Source organism: Mesoplodon densirostris, chromosome 19, assembly GCF_025265405.1.
Source record: "Mesoplodon densirostris isolate mMesDen1 chromosome 19, mMesDen1 primary haplotype, whole genome shotgun sequence".
Classification (NCBI taxonomy): Eukaryota; Metazoa; Chordata; class Mammalia; order Artiodactyla; family Ziphiidae; genus Mesoplodon; species Mesoplodon densirostris.
Window position 1 is genome coordinate 18420166 of NC_082679.1, and position 20928 is coordinate 18441093.

Here is a 20928-nt window from a genome sequence, read left to right on the forward strand (position 1 = left end):
AAAAACAGACATATGGATCAATGGAACAGAATAGAGAGCCCAGAAATAAACCCACACACCTACAGTCAATTAATCTTCAACAAAGGAGGCAAGAATATACAATAAAGAAAAGACAGTCTCTTCAGCAAGTGGTGTTGGGAAAGCTGGACAGCTGCATGTAAATCAATGAAGTTAGAACACATCCTCACAACATAAACAAAAATAAACTCAAAATGGCTTAAAGACTTAAATATAAGGCATGACACCATAAAACTTCTAGAAGAGAACATAGGCAAAACATTCTCTGACATAAATTGTACCAATGTTTTCTTAGGTCAGTCTCTGAAGGCAACAGAAATAAACGCAGAAGTACACAAATGGGACCCAATCAAGGCTATAAGCTTTTGAACAGCAAAGGAAACCATAAACAAAATGAAAAGACAACCTATGGAACAGAAGAAAATATTTGCAAATGATGTGACTGACAGGGGATTAATTTCCAAAATATACAAACAGCTCATATAACTCTAAAACAAAAACAAATAACCCAATGAAAAAATAGGCAGAAGACCATTTCTCTGAAGAAGACACAGAGATGGCCAAAAGGCACATGAAAAGATGCTCAACATCACTAAATATTAGAGAAATGCAAATCAAAACTACAATGAGGTACCACCTCACACCAGTCAGAATGGCCATCATTAAAAAGTTTACAAACAATAAATGCTGGAGAGGATGTGGAGAAAAGGGAACCCTCCTACACTGTTGGTGGGAATGAAAGTTGGTACAGCCACTATGGAAAACAGCATGGAGGTTCCTTCACAAACTAAAAATAGAGCTACCATATGATCCAGCAATCCCACTCCTGGGCATATATCCAGAGAAAACTCTAATTCGAAAAGATACATGCAACCCAATGTTCACAGCAGCACTATTTACAACAGTCAACACATGGAAGCAACCTAAATGTCCATCAACAGATGCATGGATAAAGAAGATGTGGTATATATACACAATGGAGTATTACTCAGCCATAAAAAAGAATGGAATAATGGCATTTGCAGCAACATGGATGGACCTAGAGATGATCATACTGAGTGAAGTAAATCAGACAGAGAAAGACAAATATTATATGATATCACTTGTACATGGAATCTAAAATATGACACAAATGACCTTATTTACGTAACAGAAACAGACTGACAGACACAGAAAACAAACTTATGGTTGCCAAAGAGGAAGGGGGGTCGGGGAGGGATAAATTAGGAGTTTGGGATTAGCAGATACAAACTAATACATATAAAACAGATAAACAACAACAAGGTCCTACTGTATAGCACAGGGAACTATATTCAATATCCTGTAATAAACCATAACGGAAAAGAATATGAACAAGAATATATATATATATATATATATATATATATATATATGTATGTATGTATCTGAATCAGTCTTTGCTGTACAACAGAAACTAACACTACATTAAAAATCAACTATACTTCAATAAAGTAAAAAAAAAAATAAAATTAAATAAAAAGGAGGGTCTTGGTTAGAGGGGTTCTGGGAAGGTGGCCACAGTGAGGTGTCATATTTTTTGACTCTCTCTGAATCCCCCACATAAAGACAGACAGAGCAGTGAGACAGCAAAGCCAAAGCCAGGGACATACTGCAACAGAATGTAATTAACAAAATATCCCCATGGACCCCAAAATAAAAGCAGATGAGGATGATAACATAGGAGAAACTCCAGGTGACCCTGGGTTTGGCACTGACTCTTTGGATACAACGACAAAAGCACAGTCTGTGATAGAAAAAATTGGAAAGTTGGGCTTCATTAAAATTAAAAACTTCTGCTGTCCAAATGACACTATAATCATCTTTTAGTATCCACGGAGGATTGGTTCCAGGACCCCCTGTGAATACCAAAATTCTTGGATGCTTAAGTCCCTTACATAAAATGGTGTAAGTATTTGCATATATCTCTAGATTATTCATAATACCTAATACAATGTAAATGCTATGTAAATAGTTGTAAATACAATGTAAATGATATGTAAACAGTTGCTGGACCACTGCAAATTCAAGTCTTGCTTGCCAAATATTTTAGATTTGAGGTTGGCTGAATCCACAGATAACAAGAACTGACTATATAAAGAAAATGAAAAGACAAGCCAATGGCTGGGAGAAAATTTTTATGAAACACATATCTGGTAAGACTGGTATCCAAAATATACAAAGGACTCTTAAAACTCAATAATAAGAAAACAAACAACTCAATTAAAAAATGGGCAAAAAACCTGAACATACTATCTCACAGATATTTCAGGAAAGAAGATTACAGCTGATAAATAAGCATATGAAAAGGTGCTCAACATCACGTGTCATCAGGGAATTGCAAATTAAGACAGTGAGATACCACTACACACCTAACTGAATGGCTAAAATCTAAAACACTGACAACGTCAAATGCTGGCAAGGATGTGGAACAAGAAGTCTCATTCATTCATTGCTGGTAAGAATATAAAATGGTATAGTCACTTCAGAAAACAGTTTTGTAGTTTCTTACAAAGCAAAACATATTCTTACTATATATATAATCACACACAACAGTCACACTCCAAATGAGTTGAAAACGTCTGTCTACACAAAAACCTGCACTTGAATATTTATCCTAGCATTATTCATAATTGCCAAAAATTGGAAGCAACCAAGATGTCCTTCAATAGGTGAATGGATAAACAAACTGTAGTATATTCAGCAATAAAAATAACCTATTTTTATTTAATAACATATTTAATAACCTATTAGAGAAATGCAAATCAAAACTACAATGAGATATCATTTCACACCAGTCAGAATAGCCATCATCAAAAAATCTAGAAACAATAAATGCTGGAGAGGGTGTGGAGAAAAGGGAACACTCTTGCACTGCTGGTGGGAATGTGAATTGGTACGGCCACTGTGGTGAACAGTATGGAGGTTCCTTAAAAAACTACAAATCGAACTACCATATGACCCAGCAATCCCACTACTGGGCATATACCCGGAGAAAACCATAATTCAAAAAGATACATGTACCAAAATGTTCATTGCAGCTCTATTTACAATAGCCTGGAGATGGAAACAACCTAAGTGTCCGTCATCGGATGAATGGATAAAGAAGATGTGGTATATATATACAATGGAATATTACTCAGCCATAAAAAGAAACGAAACTGAGCTATTTGTAATGAGGTGGATAGACCTAGAGTCTGTCATACAGAGTGAAGTAAGTCAGAAAGAGAAAGACAAATACCGTATGCTAACACATATATATAGAATTTAAGAAAAAAATGTCATGAAGAACCTAGGGGTAAGACAGGAATAAAGACACAGACCTACTAGAGAATGGACTTGAGGATATGGGGAGGGGGAAGGGTAAGCTGTGACAAAGCGAGAGAGAGGCATGGACATATATACACTACCAAACATAAGGTAGATAGATAGTGGGAAGCAGCCGCATAGCACAGGGAGATCAGCTCGGTGCTTTGTGACCACCTGGAGGGGTGGGATAGGGAGGGTGGGAGGGAGGGAGACGCAAGAGGGAGGAGATATGGGAACATATGTATATGTATAACTGATTCACTTTGTTATAAAGCAGAAACTAACACACCATTGTAAAGCAATTATACTCCAATAAAGATGTTAAAAAAAACCCCAAAAACCTATTAAGCCACAAAAAGGCATGGAAGAATCTTAAATGCAAACTGCTAAATGAAAGAAGCCAGTTCAAAAAACCTACATCCTGTATGACTGCAACTATATGACATTTTGAAAAAGGCAAAACTACAGAGACGGTAAAAAGATCGATGACTGCTAGGAATTCTGGGGAAGAGGTAAAGGGATGGACAGGTGGAGTGCACAGGGGATTTTCAGGGCAGTGAAAGTATTCTGTGTGATACTGTAATGGTGGATATGTGTCATGATACACTTGGCAAAGTCCATAGAACGTACACTACAAGGAGTGAACCCTAACTTAAACTGTAGGCTTTAGTTAATAATAATTATCAATATTGGCTCATCTATTATCACACGTGTACCACAATAATGAAAGATGTTAATAATAGGGGAAACTGGTGGGGGCTGCTGGGGGAGAGTACAGGGGAACTCTGTATTTTCTGCTCAATTTTTCTGTAAAACTAAAACTGCTCAAAAAAATAAAATCTATTAATTTAGATAACAACAACAAAAATAGCACATAAAAACCACCCACATCACAAGACCTGCATGGTATCACTGTCTGTGCAGGAAGCACACTGGGAGGTATGAGCTCGTCTGAAAGACTAGGAACAGGAGGATTCCACAAGAGGCAGCAGGTATTCATTGAAAACACAGTGGGCCTGGGTGACAAGGGCAGCTGAACTGGAAGGCTTTTACGCATTCTGATAGCAGGTGAGGCTGGGCCCCTGTGAAATCTCCAAACTGTCCACCCAGGGGCAAGAGAGATGAAGGAAGAAAAAGGCCAGATGTACCTGGGTGAGGGGCACAGAGCCAGGGCACCTCAAAAATCTCAGAAACTGTGTTTTCATGATTTTTTTTTTTAACCAGACATGGAAACAACAGAAATGGAAACTCTGTGAAATTAGAAAAGTTATCCTGACGCACACCTCCTCCTCAAATTTAAGGAAAAGGAATTTTATCGAAAAATGAGCAACAGCCAAGTATCAAGGTCAAATCCCATATTAAGTTACCATAACAAAAAAGAGAAGAATAACAGTCCCTAGAGACAATGAAGGCCACCAGAAAAATGTATCCACAAAATAGATTAAAACTGTACTCCAATTTCAAAACTAGCTGCCTTTTAGCTTATTAAGAAAATGATATATGATACTAAAGAACCACATAAATCAGAATTTTTAAATGTAGAAATGAGGTGATAGAACTTGGGAAAGAATCAGAAATTGAAGACAAAAATCATGTCATCAATGAAAACTGTATTGGGTTGAATGGTAATCCATGCCTCCTGCCACGCCCCCAAAGAAAACTGTCTCTGTGCTAACTCCCACGATCTGTGACCGTGACCTTATTTGGAGAAAAGGTGTTTGCAGATGTAACTAAGTATCTCTGGGTGAGGAGATCACTGTGGATTATGGAGGTGGGCCCTTTATCCACTGACAAGTGTGCTCTGTAAGAGGCACACAGAGAAGAGGAGAGGGTGATGTGAAGATGAAGGCAGAGACTGGAGGGATGTGGCCACGAGGTGAAGACAGGCCAGGGAACGCCTGGAGTTAACAGCAGCTAGAAGAAGCAGGAAAGGGAGTCTTCAGATGGAGCACAGCCTGCTGACACCTTGATTTCAAACTCTGGCTTCCAGGACTGTGTGAGAATAAACTTGTGCTGTTTTAAGGCACCCAGTTCATGGTATTTGGACAACAGCCCCAGGAAACGAGTACAGCATAGCCACACAAGGAGGAGCACAAGCATGAATGAACATAACAGATTCGCCCTAAGGGAAAGGGAAGGTGAAGGCAGAACACTCAAACTCAAAAAGGAAGGAAGGAAAAAAAAAAAAAAAGATTCACAAGAAAGTGACAACTCAACTCAGCAATTCTATCTGCATCTCAGAATATTCCCCAAAGGAATAATCATGGATGATCTGAAAAGGTTCATGTAATCATCACATTATTTTTAATAGTCCCCAAAGGGAAACAACTCTTTCTAAAAATATAACTAAGAAATCCCTAAATTTAAGTGGTTTATCTATCTCCCAATTTGATCTTGGTTTTCTGAACAAACTGGCACCTTGAAATAAGGCACCATATAAGAACCCTTAAAATAAGTGCCTACTGTCAGATTAACGGTGGTAATTAGTACTGTCATAATTGCATTCTATTAAATTCTACCTCTTAAAGAATGAAAGTTGTTCATTAAAATGACCATTAATCATTGGACAAGTTCTTTAAAAGGACTTACTTTTATGTATCCAAACACTGGTAGAGTTTGGTTGGATAATTTCCTTGGCGTGTCTACTTCTGGATTAATATGGTGTCGATCAGGACAGATCCTTTTGTCTCTGAAAAAAAGGAACAGGATTTTAAAACCAGGGGAAAAAAATAACAATTTTCAACATGAATTTTAAAGTATTCACCAGGAAAATTAATCTAGAATCGAAATCAGAGAACTTGCATTCCAAATGCTGTAAAGTTAAGTAACCAAATGCTGTAAAGTTAATTAAATCCTTCAGATGACACTAACAGTGTGTAAATAAGTGGACAGGGATCCTAAAATTTAACTGGCACTGAGTAAACTTAAAGGACAGAGTTACTGCATTATTTCTCCAGACAGTCTTAAATGCAGTACGTAAATGAACAAAATATACTTCCAAAATAAAGACTCTGAATCAGAAACACATCACTATAACCCACAACAGAGGCCAATGAACCTCTAAACCAGGAGCCATTCCGTAACCTAAGAAATACTTGAGAACCTGAGAAATACTGAGAAACCTGAGAAATACTTAAAGCTTCAGTTTTAAAATTCAATATTTTATGTAAAGGCATAATGGAGATTGCTGCTAATAACCTGGATAATGTACATAATTCAAAGAAGTTAATTTCAATAGTTATCTTAAAATTAAATTCAATCCAGTAGATATCTAACAGACATCTACTACTCAGTCCCGGAGATCCACTGATCAAGTATTGGCATCGTGTCTGGATCCCTGACTCAGGGATCTCCTGACTGTTAAGATATATCCATGTTCTCCAAATTGATTCATATAATCAATGCAGTTATCAAAATTCCAGCAATGTTTTTGAAGAAACTGACAACCTTTCTAAAATAAACATGGAGATGCATTAGACTTAAAATGCCAAAACAACCTTGAAGAAGAGCAAAGTTGGAGGACTTAAATACCATTTCCCAAGACCCACTATAAGCTACAATACTTAAAAAAGTGTAGTACTGGTGTAAGAATAGACAAATACATCAATGTAACAGAGAGAGTCCACAAATGGATCACATACACTATCGTCTGGTTTATGTCAAAGGCACCAACTCAGTGAGAACACAACAGTGTTTTAAATAAAGAATGCTGGAGCAAGAGATTATCCATACAGAAAAAAGTAAACCTTGCCCCATATCAAACACTATACACAAAAATTAATTCAATATAGATTATATACCTAAGTGTGGAAGCTAAATCTCTAAAACTTCTAGAAGAAAATATATGTCTTCATGATCTAGAGATAGGCAATTTATTTCTTATATTAAAACACAATAAGACAGTAACCATAAAATCAAAATTAAAAATGTCTGTCCATTGAAAGACTCTTAAAAGAGTGAAAAGGCAAGCCACAGACTGGGAGAAGTTTCTCAGTGCATACATGCATATCTCTGACAAAGCAGTTGTATCAAGAATAAACAAATTATTCCTATAAACCAATAAATACCCCATTTTAAAAATGGGCAAAAGACCTGAACAGGCATTTCACAAAAAAGGATGTCAAATGTCCTACAATCATGTGAAAAGTCATTCAACTTCATGAATTCTTAGGGAAATGCAAATAAAAATAACAATGGTTTTCCCCTACGCCCCCATGAATACTAAGTGTTGGTGAGGATACAGAGCAACCCAAACTTCCTCACACACACCTGGTGGGATCATAAGATGACCAACTGCTCTGGCAAAGTTAAACACAAGTCTACCCCATGCCCCAGCAATACCACTCCAGAGTATAATATATACCCAAGAGAAACAGGTGCATATTTCCAGAAAAGGACACGTGTAAGTGTTCATGGCAGCTTCGTACATAATACAACTCACAGGCCCGTCAAGAGCAGAATGGATATATACATCATGATATATTCATACAACAGAATTTTTTAAAAATATTTATTTATTTATTTTGCTGCATCAGGTCTTAATCGCAGCACACGGGATCTTCGTTGCGGTACTTGGGATCTTTTGTTGTGGTGCATGGGCTCTTTATTGCGGCACGCGGGCTTCTCTCCAGTTGTGGCGTGGGGGTTTTCTCTCTATAGTTGTGGCGTGGGTTCCAGAGCGTGTGGACTCTGTAGCAGTTTGTGGCATGCGGGCTCTCTAGTTGAGGTGCGTGAGCTCAGTAGTTGTGGCACACGGGCTTAGTTGCCCTGCGGGGTGTGGGATGCTAGTTCCCGGACCAGGGATCGAGCCTGCGTCCTGTGCATTGGAATGCGGATTCTTTACCACTGGACCACCAGGGAAGTCCCCACACAATAGAATTCTGAGCCACAAAATAAATAAATAAATAAAATACCAATACATGCAAGAACATGGATGAATGCCACAGACAGTATTGATAGGTGGAGCATACTACAATTCCATGTATATAAAATTCTAAAACAAGCAACATTAGTCAGTGCTGGTAGATAGAGTAAGGGTGGTTACTTCAAATTGGGAAGGAACAGGAGGGGATCTTGCAGGGGCTCCCTCAGAGCTGGGCAGTAGCTCACATGGGTTGCATACGCATATAACAATCATCAAGCTGTAAACTTATCATCTGTGCAGTATACTGTATGTTACATGTCAGTTATAAAAAAGATGACTGGCTTACTTGCAAAAACCAAAAGCCTTAAGATACGGACAAAGAGGCCTTCTGGCTTTTTTATCTTCTTTGGCTTCCAGAACCCCTGTAGTAAACTCGTACAGCTCTGAAGGAATCTTGGTATCTGCTCGCTCCAAGTAGCGCAGGACACCAACTGCATGGCAGGCATTTCTCTCCGTCAGCAGCAATACAGATTTGGTTTTTTTATCTCCCTGTTCCGTAGGAGAACCCTTAAAATTGGGGGTGAATAAAGGAAGTGGATCATCCATACCAGTCTAAATGATAAAACTTTCTGGACTCTGAATTTGTCATTATGTGCAAAATGCCAGTGGAATATTAAATGATAATATAAATTAATCAAACCTGTTCAGTTAAACTCTGAAAACGATCAGACATGCAATACAGGCGTCGACCAAAAATTTTTGGCGAGGAAGGAAAGCTGAAGTGAATCACACACGTGGCATCGGTGATGGCCAAGAGTGGTATGCAATCATCTGTTAAGGCTGGAGAAAAGGATTCGGACAATTTCAAATGAAGCTGGAATTTTACTGCACATACTTTACAGAACAATTCCAGGAACGATACTTCAAAATATTTCTTTACTGCATTTTACTTTTCAGATGCAAAGAAACTTCCTTCCCATTTCTTTTCCCAAAATTTCAAAGCCCAGTAGTTAAATTCCAGAGAAAAGTGGTCTCCTTTTTTAACTCGAAAAATGCCTCTATTACAAATCTTGGCTGCCCATATGGTTTTCACTTATTTTATACATTTTGACTTTTATATTTCCAATATTAAATTTAACAATCATTTACAACAATTCATCATAGGCATATACATATGACAGTGATCCTTGAGCTGGAACTGCAGGGAGCACGGCTAGCCCAACGGCCGCTACCTACTAACCTGAGACACTTGGATTCCACCTCAGTATCAAAATCTTAGTCAAGGTTAATTTTCACTTTGAAATTCACATTACTAATACATTCTCAATAAATGTGGGAAATGATGAGAAATTTGGAGAAGAGGTAAATAAATTAACGAATTGAAGACATAATTCCTATTAGCTCAACCTTCTCTAAATACAAGTAGAAATTAAAATACTTACCTAATAGAATGTGAGAACCAGAACTTAACTTCTTCTTCCACTGTTCTGAAACACTTTCTAAATTAAAAATCATTTCTTTATGCATTTTCAAGCAAAATATGGAACTGCTTTCTACTACCTAAAGATGAAACCAAAGGGGTCAGTTCACAGTCAGGAACATAAGCTTGAAGACAATTTTTCATCCATAATTATCTATACAAATCATTTAAAATTATCTGTGAGGTCTCACCTCACTGATCCACTAATTCTAAGAATGAAATGGTTGTAAATTTAAAGAAATATATTTTCAAAATTCTATGGTTTATATCTAAAAACTTGCTCCAGTGAAACAAACATTATTTTGCTAGAACTATTTTCCTTCCTTTTAAAATAACGTGTACATACATATATGTGCGTGTATATATACTTGTGTGCATGTATATTTACCTACACAGATTATCTGTAGAGACATGTATACATATACATGAAATTTATGGTACTATTGTCAAGAGGGTACTGTTGTTTTTCACTATACCTGCTAGTTCATTTTTGCTAAAGGTGGGTGCACTAGTGATTCTTTTGTATTTGGCCTCATTTCTACACTTTAGCATTAATTTATATACAATTAGATTAAATAAATCTTTAGCCAATTTATTTGGCTTTTTTGGCTAAATGATGATATATTTTAGCATTATCGTCTCTATTTTCTTAAATAGAGGGTTCAGAAGATGTTGGCACTTCTTCATGAACCAGATCCTTTTCATGCTCTGCCAGGTCCCCCTTGTGGACCGCTGGCTTCCATGGGAAGGCTCCTCCCACACGCCTGGCTCCTCCTCTCAGTGTCAGGCCTCCTGCTGTCCTTTGTTACTGCCACCAGCGCTTTGTGGCAGAGCCCATTCTGACTGATACTGAACTTTATTTCCCTGTCAAATACGTAACTACCCCAAGTAATTCTCTGGTGACTCAAGATTCAACCACAGTTTAAACAAGCAGTAAGAACGTTTCATGTGTGGAAGGGCTCACCTTACACACCGTTTCTGTTTCAGCTACAGAACCGGTGAAGATCAAGGTCTTTTGTGCCTGACTTGGAACGAAATCAAGAGTTTGGAGTAAAGTGGAGGTCTTTTCACATTCCAGACAAAGATGTACTACCTGGTAATGAAATGCAGAAACAGTGGGATTTTTTAAAAATGTTCAAGGTGCTCCAGTTTTACTTTTTATGGCAAAGTCATAATTTTAATAGAAAAGAAGGTATAGAAAAGCAATATAAATTTAAATACACAATTACAGATTGTATATGAAATTAATGCTGTAAACTTTTAATATTAAGCCATGAATAAAGGTTACTTGCTTGTGCTCACCAACCCCCACCACACACACCCAGGACTCTTTACCTGTTGGACTCTGCCATAGAGGGCAGCCTCCTCCATGGCTGTGATCACAATGTAGGGGTCGTTCATGAACTCTTTGATTAACTGCTCTATATGTCTGTTCCAATGAACTCCAACTGCAACAATCTGATGTGGGGCAGATTCCCTTTCTTCAACATTTTTTTTAAAGTTATCTAATATAGGAAATAACTAAAAAATCAGCATAATTAATTTCACTTTTATTTCAAAAGAAATTAATAATTAGTCTGACAGAACATAAAAGGTAAGGAATGTATATTTTCTGTTCTCAGAGTGGGAAAGGTCTTTAAACATGAAAGTGAAAAAGAAACTAAAAAGGAAAAATGTTTATGTATAGACAGAATTAAAACAAACATCTAGGTAAATACGGGTAACACAGGTAACAAAAGATGAACAGTCTTATATAAAAACTTCTACAAACTAGTTAGAAAAAGATGATCCCAGTGAAAGAAAACAAGTGAAGGAAATGAACAAGCAGCTCCTACAAGAATGGGTACAAATGGCCAGTATGAATTAATGCTCAATTTAACAAAGTAATCAAGGAAACACAGATTAAGCAAATCAGATGCCACGTGTAACAATCAGCCTAGAAAAGAAAGCTGGACGAGGGCCTCCTACTGCCAGGGGTGCAGGCAGTGTGGCGTGGAGGCGTACTGCCAGAGGGAGTACAAACCCATCTACACTTTCAGAGTGCCACTGAACAAGGCAGTGTTCCAGATACTAGCTTTGCAAATAAGAACTGAGACAGTCAGTAAGTAACAAAGCCTGGGCTTGAACTTGGGGCCACTGCTGCTCCCAAAGGAATGCTCCTGATCTTCATGTTACACTGCTTCCAACAAGTGCCTTTTAAGAATTAATAGCCTTTGATCCATTAATCCCCTTCCTAGGAATTTATCCTAAGAAAACATGTGCAAAAAGATGTTTCTTCAGCTACACACATACATACAAATGATGCTAAATGTCCAAATATAAGACAACTAGAAAATAAATTATGTTATGTCCACAGGGTTCAATACCACATGGCCAGTAACAATCATGCCAGAGAACAGTTAGTAGCAATACTCACAATGCTGTTCACTGAAATGCAAATTACAAACTAACACATAAAATAAGGTCCTGATATTATTAATTATATGTATCAATAGACACAGGAATTACAAAAAGGAAAGAAATACTCTAAAATAGTAACAGTGGTTACCTCTGAGCATAAGATTATGGATGTTGGGGTTTTTCAAGTGTTCTTCTCTATTTCTCAAATTTTCTAAAATAGAATTATTGCTTATATAACCAGAAAAATATTGATTTTAGAAAATTTCCCTGGGAAAGAAACTGTGCTCCTCAAAGAGAACTTTAACATTGGGTGAAAAATTCAGATAAACATTCTCTCCTCTTAATTATAGCAGTTAAAGGGAAAAATTTTTTAGATTAACCAGCTTCTTCCCAACTAGACATGTTTCCTGACTCCTAAAAGACTTTAATTTATATATATATACAAAATATATATATTTCTGATTAGTAATGACATCTAAATAAATGCCATACTTACTTGTTCATTAGCTTCAGAGAATAATACTTCTACCTCATCCAAAATCAGGTGACAGAGTCTAAGAAATAACAAGCTTTGATATTTGAGAAGTCTCAGGAGGCTATGTGGTGTTGTAACAATTACATTGCCTACATTTTAAAAGAAAACACAGTTAACGCCTTAGACTTTCCACAGGTTTTTCTAACATTTCCTTTGCTAAGATTCCACATACTTTCTAGAAATGCCTTTCAATGAAATAAACCCAGTGTTTCTTACTCAGGTGGGTGTGAGAAGAGGCCTGCCCAGGCTGCCCTTGTACTGTCTAACTAAATACCTGCGTTCCCAGCAGGTTTTGAGCTCCTGAAAGGCAGGGGGTGGTTTTAGTCAACAGCTAATAAACAGTAAATGTTTAATAGATAGTTGATAAATGAATGAAAAGACTTAGTTTTCTCAGTAAAACAGATGGAAGCCAAGAGTAAACCTTCACCACCAACACTGATCGGTAACTGACAAGTGGGGTCTGGCTGATCATCACACAACCCCCGCGTCAGCGCTGGCTCCCAGGCCTGCCTGAGCAGGCTTCCACTGTGTTCTCTAGGGAAAACCAAACAGCTTGGAAAGGATGCTTACACCCCCTTGGAAGCTTCATATTTTTGGCTTCATCTTCGTGGAGTCCGATTATTAATATCACAGGATGAACAGGCCTGGAGGACCTGCTATAGTCTCCCAATAATTCAAAAATTAATTGGGCCTTTTTCCACCCAGGGCACACGATGACTGCCAGAGGCTGCAAAGACAAATAAATTCACATAATTTTGGACAAAGGTTAAGAATCAAAGACAGTGTATGTAAAGCATGCAGAACATCTCCCTGTACACAGGAAGCACTGTAAGTTTTTGCTATCATCACTGCCATGCAGGTCAGAAAAGTCAAAATATAATTTCATTAGAATGGAGTCAGACACACTGACTCAGATTCTGCTAGGGCTTCAACTATGCGCAAGTATTAAATCATTTAGTCCTTAAAGTCCCCTTACAGGGTGAGACCTATTACTACCTCATTTCACAGATGAGGAGCCTAAGGGACAGAAAGGTGAAGTTTGTCGCCCAAGGCTGCACAGCTAATATTCAGCAGAAGCAAGATTTAAAGCCAGGCAATCTGGCTCCAGACCTCCTGCTGCTAAGCACAAGGATGAACTGCCTCTTGAAAGGGGCCTTGAAAAAGGTTAACATCGCTTCCTTAGGAGATTAAGTTCCCTACTGCACCATCTGACCCCTGCCCTCCACTATCCCACAGAAATCTCTCGATATCTGCCTGCCAAACACCTTCCTGGACACATGCCCTCAATTAATTGAAGACAAGAATGAGTCTCCTGTTTCTTTTATGCAGACGCAGGCAAGCGCCAGCTTCCAGGGCTCACGCCTAAATGCAGACTGACCCTGGAGATGCAGAAAAAGCAGAATGGACACAAGGGGCAGACCTAGACATTCCTTTCTGGCCTGGCCAGGGGTCTATCTCAACACAAGCTGCATCTCATCAGTGGGCTCAGCTACTACCTGATTGATATAAATGTATCCATTTAATATTATTAAGTCAATACATCATAACATAGCCAACACAGATTTCCAAAGAGAACTCATTAAACTACATGGCATAATCAGAAAAATAAACTAGCATCTTTTCTAAGATGAAATTCTGATTGTCTTTTGTACTGCTATTTTTTCACCTTATAATGAGTGATGGAACCACCTGTAGTGTATCTGGGGAGAAGATCTGAGATGGGTCTCATACACATCAATTCACCTAACAGCCAAAACCCCAGCAAAGCAGATGTCACTCCCTCACCATCATTTGACCCTCACATCCAATTTCTTGCCTTTCCATCATCCTTCTCAGCTATTATCTGATTCTTAAGAGTGGGAAATATAAAGTGGGATTATAAAACAGTGTGGAGTTCTGTGAAGATAATTTAAAGAATAGGGACAAGATGACAGAAATCCTAAACTCAAATCCCACTTCTTGTCACACTTGTCAGCAGGTAAGAACTTTTACCAGTAACTTTTCATGAGCTTAATTTTCTCATCTATAAAATAGTGAAAACAATACATGGCCTGACCATCTCAAGGGTTTGCCATGATAATTACGTGAATCGAATCTGTTAGATAATTCTATAAACTGTACGGTCATCACTAAAAGCCAGGACTCTCCCAATTCAGCCGATGGCTCACAACTAGGGGTTCTCGGTAAGAATCAGTGTGAGAGAATCAGTGACTGTGTTGAGAAAAGAGTTTCTCATAGGACAGTCTGTTCTGCCAGTTTTTTTTTTTTTTTTTTTTTTTTGCGGTACGCGGGCCTCTCATGTCGTGGCCTCTCCCGTTGCGGAGCACAGGCTCTGGACGCGCAGGCTCAGCGGCCATGGCTCACGGGCCCAGCCGCTCCGCAGCATGTGGGATCTTCCCGGACCGGGGCACGAACCCGTGTCCCCTGCATTGGCAGGCAGACTCTCAACCACTGCGCCACCAGGGAAGCCACCTGCCAGTTTTAATGTAACTTAAACTTTACCAAAGGTTAGGTGTCAAATTTAAAATAAATATTTAATCCATTTTGTTGTTAAACAAAAATGTCTTCAACTTACTCCATTTCTACTTGGTAACGACTTGTAGCAGCCCCCTGTTTGCAAAATCGTAAGCAGTGGTGGAAGGTACAACAAAGGGTCATTTCCACAATGAGAAATGACCACCACGTCACAGCCACGTGCTATGGGAGGCCAAGAGTAAGATTCAGTGTGGCTGGGGCCCGGAAACTTATTTCTTTGAAGAGCCTACAAAACATCAACAACCAAAACAACAATAAAGTCCAGAAAACAAATAAACTCCTTCTCATTGCTCACTTACCCCAATAACGAGTATACGTTGCTTAATCTGGTATTATCCAAGACCTAACTTAATAAGTCCCCCCTGAATCTTTTCCAGCAGCAAACTCCCTCTCAAAAGACTCTTGCTTTTCTGGGCTCCAAACTGAAAAGATCCAATAGGCAGTCTGTTGAAGCACCAGGTGCTTAATGCTTCACCACAGCAAAGATGTGGCTTCTCTTCCTCCTGATAAACTGCTGGTTCATCAGCTCCACTTAGAAAATTTTTTTAAAAACTTGCCTTTGTTTGCTTATTTTTCTATGTAATTCGCTGTCATCGAAACCTCCCAAATGTTCCACAGAGTTCTCCAGCCACACTGATGAGATCTGCCAACAGGCTGAACTCATCAGCGCCGTCCTCTCTCTGAAGGTCTCATCCCCCGGCCCTGAACCCCAGCTGCACTCGGGGACTGGGATCCCCCTGCAACATAACCCTTTTTGCTGCAACTTTCTCGGTTGAATTTCTTGGTTTGTTGGAGAACAAATTTTGGTAGCTTCTCGACAAAGGGTACAGGGGAAGGAAATCTGAGATTCTGCACGTGTGAAAATGTCTTCATTCTCTCCTTACACTTCAGTAATGGTTTGAGTACAGACCTCTAGGCTGGAAATAACTTTTCACGATAATTGTGGAGTCACTGCTCCTCTGGTGAGCTGTGGAGAAGTCTGAAGTCATTCTGGTTCCTGACCCCGCCATGGGATGCATTTCTTCTCTCTGGAAGCTTTCACGATCTCTGAACCCCTCCAGTTCAGACGCTTCGCAGCAACGTGTCTACGCTCCCGCTCCTCAGTTGTGCTGGGTCTCCGGTCGGCACTCTCTTAATTTAGAAAGTCGTATCCATTAAGTAAGGAAAGTGTCCATGCGTTATTCTCAGAATTTTTGGTCCTCTGCTGTCATTCTTTCTAGAAATCCACTCAGATATGAGACCTCAAATTGACCCTCAAATTCTCTTTTCCCCCCATTTCCATCTCTTTGTCTTTGTGTTCTACTTTCTGACCGTTAACTTCTATTTCACCTCTCATATCTACTGGTCTTTATTTCCATAGCATTTTTAATTTCTAAGAGCCCTTTTTATCTCTGACTGTTCCTTTTGTTTTTAGTAGCACCTTATTATTATTGTTAAATCCAAGCAGTATCTTATCTCTGAGAATATCTATTTTCTAACGTTTTCTTCCACTCCTTACACTGTTTGTTTCTTTCAGAGTTTGTTTTGGTCTTTTTTTTTCCCCTAGGTTAAGGCTTTCTTCCAATGTCCAAGGATCCCTGATGTCTGCTCACATCGAGGACACTGAAAGCCGACTATATCCGCAGGCGGGGCAGAGCTCATCACCGTGTGAGCATCACATCACTGCAGGGAGACAGGCAGCGAGCATGCATTTTTACCGTGAGGATTCAAAAACAGCATCACCACAAGGTCATTCTCTAGGGCCATTCAGTTTCTCCAAACAGAGCTTCCAATCTCCTTCCTGAGAAACAGGCCATTCAGTTTCTCCAAACAGAGCCTCCGATCTCCTTCCTGAGAAACTGGCTGAAGATGTTCAGGAAACAAGGTAGGGAGTTCACTGCCCTCCCCGGGTCACTCCTTCCTCTCAGCTGGTCAGCTATCCTCGGCTGCTTCTTTTCCGTCTTCCAAAAGCCTGTAGAAATTTCTTGTCCAATAAAGGCTCCGCTCTCATTCTATTCATCCTTGTAGTTCAATTTTTTTTTTACCTTTTTTCAATATCAAGAGGGAAGTAGATAAAGATTTATGATCTAAACTGATGATCTAAGTGAAACCACAGGTCTATAAAGCAATTCTGAAAAGAATACTAAGAAGTACATTCTAATTGCCCTACTTGTGCCCCTTCTAAGCCCCTTTTCAGAGGCGCATTTGAAAACTTATTTCAGAAAAGCACTTAGGTTTCTCCACAAAAGAATTATTCACTTATAAGAAGTTAACTTGGACTTTAAGAATAAATGAGAAATTAATAATAAAATCTTAAAAGAAAACTTCAAAAGCAAAGATATTATACAAATGCAAACTTATAACTGTTTTATTAAAAATCCTTCTACGTCAGAGCAGGTCAGTACTCCTTCACAAGTCTGGTCTGAGCCCCGTCACCTTTTTCAGGTCTGCCGAGAGTGGCGCCGTGTTGATGGACAAGCAGGGCTCGACCCTGGTCCGCGGAACCACCAAGGGCAGCCGGGAGCCCGACTTCAGCTTCTGCAACAAAGAACACAGATGTTAGATGGCTCTGCCCTGTGGTGTTAGCACAGAATACTAAGAACTTTATGGAAATAAAGAAGATGTAAGAGTTTGGTTTCAATGTAAAACCCTAAATTTATATGCTTATAAAAACCCACCAAAATTACCAAAATAAAAGGAAGATTATCCATGACCCAAAAGAGCCATGTCTCTAAAGCAATAATTCATTAGATAATTTCTAAAAAGGTATCTTCAGGTAAAGTCCTCCATGCAAGGAGTTCCTCTTCATATCTCAAATCTAGAGGGAGGAAGGGGAAGGACTTAAAGAGTAAACAGTTTTCTTTCTCTTGCGGGTGTTTGCCATACCTGCTGCAGATCAGAGATTCCACTGGCTCTCAAAGGATCAGGATTTAGAAACTGCAACAGTCTGTAAAATAAAAGGATAATTTGAAGAAAAAAGGAGTGTTTATATTTCTTCAGTTGAGCTATTATTCTAATTCTTCCTCGACAGAGGTAAAATGAACTGTCTCCCAAGGCACGGCTGCGACATTACTGCTTGTTCTGTTTTGCCTTGTCTGTTGCTACGTAAGGGGACGTGGGGGTCTTGCCAGTCTCATGCTTGCCCCCTCTCCCTCCCCCACCGGGCCCTGCTCTGTGGACACAGCACTGCCAATCCCAGGACCACTTGCTCTGGACATGGAGAAAGACTGCATGATCACTAGGTCATCTCATGTTTCTTCTAAGAAACCCACTGCCTCCTTCCTTTTTTGCTGTTCGATCTTTAATCACTTCAAGGTTCCCTGGAACCCACCACAGACTGACAGAATAACTGATGTCATTTCACCAGTGGGTTCTAAGTAAAGGGCATGTAGCTAAAAGAAATGAGCTGTATGGATAACGCAAGGTCTTTGGTGCCAAGGAAAATAACCTGTTGTAGCACCACAACTTTCAGGTATTAGGTGAAGGGATGCCTGGGTAAGAGGACATCAACTCTGGTACATTAACAGCCACCCCCAGATCCATGGGCTCCATGGCGGCCTTCAGAGCCCTTGGCCCTGGACACGGTGAGGACCTCCTGCTGGGCAAGGGGACATCACAGGGCCACAGAGTGGCCTCTGGGAAGTCGGGACACCAAAATGGCTGTAGGGTCAACACCCTCTCCCCAGTCATCTCAGGCCAGTTAGTGGATGCAGTACAACCTACCCACTTCTGAACTGTCTTAAACACTTTGTCACTCTGGTGGTTTCAGAGCAGCCACAGTTACTTGGAATGTAAGAGTGTTTTTAAGCTAGTAGGGTAAGAAATCATAAAAATTGGTATGGAAATATTTTGTGGATTAAACAAGTATAAAATGAAGTGATCACTCTATTGTTAACACCTTGTAAGTGAATACTTTGTGAATCTGGCAGGACAAACCCCCCCCACCACCAAATCCTGTAGTTCTACACTGCAAATAATTAAGCAGTTTCTCCAGCAGGTGGTAGATCTATTTAACATCAGAAAACTGAGAAGAAAGCAAGCACCAACCCATATAAAATCAACAGCCCCAAAAGATCGACTATATATAATTTGTTTCATAAAACTGTTCACTTGACAAGAGAATCAGGAACAGGAGGTAGAGAATGACTATTTACAGTGGAACAAAGCTTTAAACAGAAAAATCTACTCTAGCACATGGAAAAGAAAAAACTAACTTGTGTGTATATATATTTATTTACTTTATGGGAATGCAGATTTGAAATTAATAATAAAATCATATTTTAGATTCTTCCTGCTTATAATGTTTCTTACAATTATTTCAATTAAAAATTGAGGCCAAGAAAAGAATCCGTACTTCACACAGCCATTCTTCTCATTGTATTCTTTCTTCTCAGCCGATCTAAGTGGTTTTCCATTTGACTTCCGACATAAAGCACTAGAAATCAAAAACGTTTATTAAAATTTCTGAACCCATTTATCCCAAACCTCAAAATACCGTTATGTTCTGGGAGAAAATGTAAGAAGTTCCACTGGAATAAGCTGATCAACTTAAGTAAATTCTGTGAGAACGGAAACTGAGTCCTTTGAGTATGAAAACCATTTTGACGGTCCTGGGCTGCCAAGAGGGAGCAAGCCCACTACATCCTCTCTTCCTTACTGATTACAACCAGAAACTTGGGATGAAGTACGTGACTACCGCGGAGAGAAGTCAAAACGTGAAAAGCCGCCAGAGCTATGGAGAGCTTCCTGGCTTTCCCTTGGTGTTGAGCTGAGGGCAGCCTGAGTTGCAGAATGGCGTAGAAGATGCAGACGTCAAAAACCCTGAGAGAAACTCCCTACCGTCATCCCTTACTATCTACAGGGGACTGGTTCCAGGAGCCCCGCGGATGCCGAAATCCACGGATGCTCATATAAGATGGTGTAGTACAGTCGGCCCTCCGTACCCAAGGGACCTGTGTCAGTGCGGATGCAGGAGCTGTGAATAAGGAGGGCCGACTGTATTTCAGGCCAGAGAACAGGGAAGGGCCTTAAACCAGAGGATGTAAGGAATCCTGACTTCTCTCCTCTCTTCCTCTCCTGGCCCTGCCCCAAGGGCAGCTCGGATCACGGAGCTGCATGCTGCAGTGGTAACGGCAGTGCGGTCACTTAAAACCCTGAGAGAAAACTTCTCCCTCCCTCTAAGGAACCAGGAAATAGGGACCCAGTAGTCTAAAGACTGTACAAGGAAAATCCCCCTCTTTTTTCCTCTCTTATTTCTATTGCTATTTTATTACACAAGCAGCCCCAGTCACACAGAACTGCATGGTAGCTTCTCCACAAGAAACCATCTATCTGGTCAGAGGAAGAGGGAGAGAGAGCACCTAGAAAATGGCGAATGTGAGGAAAATCCTGGGGAAAAAAAAAGAGATAGAGAGCTGGGTGGCGGGGGGAATCCCTTATTTCTGTTTACGGCCCAAAAAGAAGTCCCACGCTCACCCCAAGTTGAGCACATTCAGAACAGACCCAAAGCAGTGTACCAAAGACTTAGAAACAGTGCTGCAATCACCACCCCCGGCAAGGGAGACAGGGTTTGAGGTCTGAACCTTAAGGAAGTGATGACCTCCTGCTACAACAAACAACAAAAACAACAAAGTCAACATTCTCCAGAGGATTCTAAACCAGAGTCTCATATCATAATATTCAAAAATATCCAGAATGCAATCCAAAATTACTTGACATACAAAGAATCAGGAAAATCAGATAGACCTGTAGAGGGAAAAGATAATCAACAGGTGCCAACCCCAGCACAGC

General features: G+C 39.6%; 1 protein-coding gene across 2 annotated transcripts in view; it reads right to left on the bottom strand.

Moving 5' to 3' along the window:
• Positions 1–20928, bottom strand: part of TDRD12 (tudor domain containing 12) — an 83168-nt gene that overhangs the window by 18530 nt on the left and 43710 nt on the right. For both annotated transcript variants that reach the window (XM_060083822.1, XM_060083823.1), the window contains exons 11-22: positions 19493–19573; positions 18025–18085; positions 17575–17676; positions 15200–15385; positions 13195–13351; positions 12586–12713; positions 11025–11210; positions 10654–10782; positions 9652–9769; positions 8910–9049; positions 8556–8776; positions 5935–6034 (exon numbers count right to left, since the gene is read on the bottom strand). In XM_060083822.1, coding sequence (XP_059939805.1) covers positions 5935–6034; positions 8556–8776; positions 8910–9049; positions 9652–9769; positions 10654–10782; positions 11025–11210; positions 12586–12713; positions 13195–13351; positions 15200–15385; positions 17575–17676; positions 18025–18085; positions 19493–19573 — 1609 coding nt within the window. The remainder of the gene's footprint in view (positions 1–5934; positions 6035–8555; positions 8777–8909; positions 9050–9651; positions 9770–10653; positions 10783–11024; positions 11211–12585; positions 12714–13194; positions 13352–15199; positions 15386–17574; positions 17677–18024; positions 18086–19492; positions 19574–20928) is intronic.